Raw genomic sequence first — 7358 nt, 5'->3', positions numbered from 1 at the left:
CGACTAGAGGTGAAAAAATTATTAATTTAATAAAAATAAAATGTTTTTCAAGCAAATAATTGTAATAACTAATAAAGCACTGCTGTAAGGTCACAACCTGAACGCCCATGTCTTACCCCCCCCTCGCCCCCAGTTTTGATCCTTGGTACCCCCTTAAAGAGAGCTGCTATTAATAAGCCTGTGTAAAATAATTTCATTAAATAAGTTATTACCTACTATAATATATATTTTAGTTTTTGGATCGCTTCATTGGTTTTAACAAAAATAATAAGTGAAATTTCATCACAAGGCAATTCATTTAAATGTTCAGGAATAAAAAAATTATATTTTTCAGTGGAGGAGGGAGTTAGTTAACACTGATTTTAAGAATTTTATCCTTTTCAAATCAATTTTGTTCATCTAATTAAATTTTTATTGTTTACACAATTTAACTCTAATTGACTTAAGGATTTTTAGTACACATTGAAAAATAAAATCTATCCCAAAATCCTGAATTTAAAAATAACAAGCACTAGAAAAAAACACTGCTTTTAATGAAAGAAGTGGACTAAAAATGAATTTTAATTTAATTTTGAAAATTTTAATTAACCAACCGACTTAATTTTGGATTACATTTAGCTTCAGTGATAAAAGCATATTTTTTTTTATGTTCAGATTAGGTGGCAATATTAAAGAACAGAGGGTAAAAATACTATTACAAAAAAAATTAATAAAATAAATAAATAAGTTTTCTAAAAATTTTAGTTTTTAAGAGTAAATTATCAAATTGAAATGTCTTAATATCAAATGACAACAATTTGTTTGTGCACCTCCCTGTTATTATCATCTTGTTCAATGATTTTATAATTAAAAGAACTTTATTATGCTCCTTCCAAGCTCGATTTCTATAAACAGAGATGTGGAAAAGTTAACCTTCTAGGAAAATATGGGTTTTCCAAATTAGGAGCTAGATAAGTACCATCATGATTGATTGGTACAGCTTAGGAATAGCATTTTTGCGTGAAGGGTAACCAGTAGGACGCCATATGAGTTATTAAATAAGTTTTTTTAACAAACGTATTTATTTTTCCTTATGAGAGGTACCAGAAAACCGTTTAACCAGTTCTGCCTCAAATGGAGCCCTGTGTTTGGAAGTATTTTATATGTATATGAAGGTAAAACCAAGAGTGATGTATAAAAATAATCTACATTATAAAAATGTAGATGTGAAATGTATATTAAGACTGTCACAATTAAATAACAGATTTTTTTTAAAATTAACTTAATAAATGGTTTTCTTAGTTCTTGGCCAAATTTGATATAAATAAAGTTACAACTGATAAAAGAAATTATAATTACATAAATTATTTTAATTAACCTGAAAGTTTATTCCAAGTTCAAAACTGCAAAACTTGAATCTCCTTCCTATTTTTGATAAGAATAGAAAATTAAAGAACTTTTGAAATTATGAAGATGGTAATGGGTGCGGTCAAAAGAGAACAAAAATAGTTAACAACTATTTATTTCTCCAACATTTCGCCCTACTTTGTAGAGCTTCATCAGGACTGTTGAAGTTTAGAGCTATTGAGACTTTTTGGTCAAGTCTCGATAGCTCTAAACTTAATCGCACCATTGACCATCTTCTTCATAATTTGAAATTATATGGTCAATTATTTATTTAAATATATATATATATATATACTTTTTGATTGTTACTTTCCACTATTTAGAGGAAATTTATCCTAGTATTCAAAAAGATAACGAGCACTAATTAGGAATTTGACAAATTCATCAATCTAGTCCAAATAAAGAGCTAAGGTAACCAAAATGAGAAAGAAAAAATTTACTTAGAGGATAAGTAGTATTTATTACACAAAGATTAACATATGGTTCATTAAGTATGTTAGAAACATTGACCAACCAATACATATAGATTCATATACATATATATATGTACAAACATTTAAGAAAGAATTAAAATAACGCTATACATCTAACTATAAAATCTTAGAATCTATATGTACACTTTTCATCTATATAAACATTAAACATTCACACTGAACTGTATTGAGCATATATTTGAATAGAGTTAATAGAAATTGAAACAATAAAACAACAGAACAAGGTTTATTTACATCAATGGTATTTTTTTAAATTTATGAATATTAGATGAATGAAAATTTTAAATTAAAGAATTCTTTTGTTATTGACAGTTTTATGTAGTGTAAAAATCTTATCATACTAAATTCTACAGAATTTAATATTTTATATGTTATGTTTGGCAAATTTAATAAAAAATTTCTAAATAAACAGGATAAATATGATAATCAGGTAACATTTAAGCTCGTTTTTGATGATTATATGTAAAGCTATTCCAGAGAAGACTAGAATAATTACTGATCTCAAGGAAAACAGACACCATTGTGTCAAAAATGTTTTTTATGGTCATTTTTTATATTATTTGACTAAGTTGTTTAATCTTATATATCAACTTGTACATAAAATTTTAATAAGATAATTTTGAAATTTTAATTCACATTTTCATCAAGCCTTGTTTGTAAATCTAAAAACATAAATGTTAAACACAAGTATTGGAATTGCCATAAGACAATTTAATTATCAATTAGCTATATAAAATAAATAGTTCTTATAATTAAGATTATTGATTATAACAGGAAAAATAAGTGTCAGAGTACAAAAATAAAATAAAATTTTTGTACATAACACTGCCTCAAAGATGCCTACATAGGTATGAGAATTTAACTAAAAGGTTATTAGTATTATTTCTACTCGTATTGCATACTAAAAATGCATTATCAAATTACTATTTTTACTCTAGATTCATTAAACTTCTACAGTGAAAGAAGCAATCATTCAAAACAAAATAAAATGGATGCTATAGAAGCCTTTTAGGTTCTTAAATGTATGAAGTTGGTATATAAGTTATTTCATACAATATATACACACATATAAAGAACTAATGATTTTTATAATCTCCATGTTTCGTAATTAAAATTATAAATCCTGGGAAATGGTGTAATATTAAATTTCTATAGATACGTAATGATATTCTAATTCTTTAACAAACAGAACAATCTCCTTATTAATTGAATGCTATCAAATCATTAAATTGGATTCGCATTAAATAAATGTAATAAGTCTGTCTTGACAACAAGAGTTTATAAACAGTTTGGAATAAAATATAAATATCTTCCCCAAATAGGTTCTAATACTTTATAATATTTGCAGAAATAATTTTTGAATCTTATTAATAATTTTTTTTAAAAATATTTCAGGAATATTTTTTAGTAGGTAAGTATTTATAATAGCAATGTAGAAGTCACAAAAACTGCTATTTAAAGGATATGTGAATCTCTTTAGGAGGAACCATAACACAATGGGTCTATCTAAAAGGTTCTACAAGGCAATATAAACACCTCTTAGAGAGCAGAGCCAGTTCTTATAAAACAGTTACCTATTTTCATTCTGAATACAACTTTTACATAGAATGAGTGAGTTAGTAGCAATCATATAAGTAGTAGAATGTATGTATGTAGAATGTAGTATCATAATAAGTAGTATAATGAGTGAGATAGTAAATTTTAATTAAGAAATTAGTTTCTGTAAAAGTTATGTCCAAATGAAAATAAAATTTTAATGATTTAATGAAAATTTTTATTACAATTTTAAGATATCCAAGAGAACCAATTAATAAAACAACAAACATTAAGCAACTGTAAGTAAGATTTAGAATTAGTTTAATTACTTTTTGTACTTGATGCAAGAGGGTCTGCTTTGTATAGGAAGGTCAGACTGTTTGATGGAAAATAAATATTGTATTATTCTATTGGTTTCAAATAAATTAATTAATTTAAAAATTTTTATTTAAAATCTTTTTTTACATTTTGTTATATTATAAACACAAATTAGTATGTAAATATAAACAAACATATAAACCTAGTACGCAAAATAAAATGTTAACATTATATCACTAACAAGGATCAAATACATTTTTAAAAATGGTAAACAACCAAAAAACAAAACAACAAGTAATAAACTACTAAAAGATGAAATATCTTTAACAAAGATATATTTTAATTACAAAAATGAAAAACTTTTACTATAATATAGTACTCAATATTATCATCTTAAACAACAAATATATTAAAACTTATCAGCATATAAAATAGCTAAGCAACCAAAATTAGATTTCAAGTTAAAAAAAAATAAAATAACAAAAACATAAGAAATATTAATTATAGGTAACACAAGCTACAAAAATTATTTGTACTTTTACTTTGGAACTGAAAACCTTGAGAGGAGTGCAGAATAAGATTTATTAGGTACACACAATCTCAAATATTATATCATTTAAAAAGGAACCAGCTATGGTTCTTTAAGTTATAACATAAAACAAAAGGAACTTTTCTCTAAAACAACTAATAATACCCTTTTAGAAGTTCTAATTAAATTATTAAACAATTGGTAAAAACAAAATATGAGAGAATACTGGCCAAAAATAGAATAGATCTATGTTTGTAATTCACAAAAAAATAAATGTGAGTTAACTGAATGAATCCAAACGAAGTATCCTCACCAGTCATAAATTTATCACATAATCACAGCCTGCAAAAGAAAAAGTATTGTATTAAAAATAAATACATAATTGAAAAAAAGAAAAGAAAATTGTTTGCACATGTTAATAATACAGATGAAAACACTTAGACCACCCACTAAGCTAGAAATTGAAAAAGGAATGAAAAATTATGAAACAATTTATTACTTACAAACTGAAAATTCAACAATAAAAAAACTTCACTAAACTCTAATTAACCCACTGTATAGCAAAAATGTTTATTGTTTCTTAATTAAGGGTATTCCAACCTACTGAAAACCATCAATATGGAAAATGGACACCATGCTCTCCTCGACAGAGGTTGTAGTAGATAAACCAATATAAAATAGTGAAATTAATTCAAGAAGGGTGTGGAGGTAAGAGAGAGGGAACTATAGGAGAGAAAGGAGGCAGATTTTGAATGGTGAGGGGAGAAGTGGGAAACTCTTCCAGAGAAGGTGTAGGTTGTTTATAATACCTTGCTTGGTGAAACCCATGATTGCAGAGTCACAATGTGAGTTTATTGCATTTTATAATTGCAGAAGTGTTTTATTACTGAACAAAATCTTAATTGTTTCATCTCATATCATGTAAGAAAAGAGGATTGATTATTTATAATTAAAATGCCACAAAAGTTGGGTAAAGCCAATTGTCTTGAATTAACCAGGGTTTCTTCCCATAACAAACAATGCTTGGATATTACCGTCATAACAAAAAAAAACTGGAACATATTATTCTTATTTTTTATATAAATCAGTTAAAATGTTTTTCATGGCCAATCAGATAATCTTATCAAAAATGTAAGAAGAAAAATTTGTAATGTAGTAATGTTTTAAGGGAAAGACTATCTACAAAGTCACCCATACAGGAGACCTAAAAAATTCAGACTTAAGATCAGTGCAAGTGAACAAAAGAGAAAATCCCTATGAAAATAGCTATCAGAGAAAGCTAAATTCTATATTCTACTGCAAGAAGTAGGATGGCAGAATTGCCTACAATTTAGGCATGTAGAAAAAATTATAATAAGTATTAAAATGTTCAGGAAGTTATAAAATATTTATCCATCTTATAGCACTTCTTAACCATTAAACAGGGAATTTTATTCAAGTAATAATAAAAGGTTAATAATAAAATAAATAAAACTATCATACAATAAAAATATTTTAAACAAAAACGTAGTGAATTAAGAACTTTTGTGAAATTTTAATGTGAAATATAATGTATAAACAAGAAAGAATAAAATTATAATTTATTTACCTTTGCAAGATATTGGCGGTCCAACATTAAGTTTTACTTACTGTTCAATCTGCCTCTGAAAGTAAAAGAAAAACAATATAACTTTGATATTAATATTTTCTTAATAAACACATTGTGCAAAATAAAACAAAATCCATATTAAATTAATAATAAAAAGATGATCAGGGCTGTGGCCAGAAGGAAGAAAAATAGTAATTAACTATTCATTTATTTTCTGCTGAAGTTCCGACCTACGTGGTTGGTCTTCATTAGGGCTATAATAAAAAGATACAAAGAAGGTAGAGCCAATTTAAGGGAAAAAAAAAATGATATAAAAAATATAAAGGAGAAAGTATAGAAATAAGCACCGCCTGTAATTGGTTTGCTCGGTTCAGAACCAGAAATTTAGACTTAGAAGATGCAAAGCGCTCGGGTCGTCCTTCAACTGTTCAACTGATGATGACCAAATTCAAGCATTGGTCACAGACAACCCTCACTCTAGGACATAGCATATCACAGAAACACTATATATATCTAATGCAAGTATCTTGAATCATTTGGGGCTGCGGGATATGTTTCTCGAAGTGATGTATGGGTTCCTCACAATTTGACAGAAAAGAATTTATTGGACCGTGATTCCCTCCTGAAATGCAATGTTAATGAGCCATTCTTAAAGAGGTTAATAATTGGGGATGAAAAGTGGGTCCTGTAAAATAATATTGTGAGGAAAAAGTCCTGGGAAAAACAAAGTGATCCGCCGTTAATGACTCCAAAAGCACGATTACATCCAAAAAAGGTTATACCGTGCATTTGGTGGGATAAGAAAGGTGTCCTTTATTTTTAGCTCCTCCTGCCCAACCAGACCATCAACTCTGCAGTATACTGTGCCCAGTTGGAACAATTAAAGGAAGTGGTTGAGCAAAAGCATCCAGCATTGGCTAATCGCAAAGGCATAGTTTTCCAACAAGATAACACATGCGTGTCTTTGCAGAACCGGCAGAAATTATTGGAGTTTGGCTGGGATGTTATCCCCCATCACCCCTGATTTCTTAACAGAAAACACTTTAATTCACCGGAGGACTGCAAAACGTACATAGAGGAGTTCATTAGGCAAAAATCTGAGAAGTTTTGGGAGGATGAATTAAAAAATTACCTGAAAGATGGCAACATGTAATAGATCAAAATGGGTCATATGTAATTGATTAAAAATATTTACAAGAATCTGAAGTTTTTATTGAAATCACCAGCAAAAAATGCTACGAAGTTATTTTACAACCTGATATATATATATATATTGTAATTATTTTAAAAATATAAAATTAAAATAAAAAGAATCTGAATCGTTTTTTAAACTTTATTTCAAATATAAGAGAAAACTTGGGTTCAAATTAAAGAACTTTACTCTTAAATGGATAATATAATTTATTCAAATTTAATAATATAAAAGACTCTTAATTTTATTATATAAAAAGAGAGAGAGAGACTCTTAATCTCAGGGCGTGTTGTTACTAGACAACAAGACAATCAG

At 27.2% G+C, this 7358-nt stretch overlaps 1 protein-coding gene across 1 annotated transcript in view; it reads right to left on the bottom strand.

Moving 5' to 3' along the window:
* Positions 1–1821: 1821 nt before the first annotated feature.
* The window catches only part of LOC106684680 (DNA repair protein complementing XP-C cells homolog), a 34590-nt gene continuing 29053 nt past the window's right edge, over positions 1822–7358 (bottom strand). Inside the window, exons 3-4 of the mRNA XM_067050366.1 lie at positions 5852–5906; positions 1822–4605 (exon numbers count right to left, since the gene is read on the bottom strand). Of these exons, the coding sequence (XP_066906467.1) occupies positions 5885–5906 (22 nt within the window). The 3' untranslated portion in view covers positions 1822–4605; positions 5852–5884. The remainder of the gene's footprint in view (positions 4606–5851; positions 5907–7358) is intronic.

Source organism: Halyomorpha halys, unplaced genomic scaffold (genome assembly GCF_000696795.3).
Source record: "Halyomorpha halys isolate HHAL.00 unplaced genomic scaffold, Hhal_1.1 Scaffold601.1, whole genome shotgun sequence".
NCBI classification, from domain to species: Eukaryota; Metazoa; Arthropoda; class Insecta; order Hemiptera; family Pentatomidae; genus Halyomorpha; species Halyomorpha halys.
This window is presented reverse-complemented; position numbering and strand designations above follow the sequence as displayed.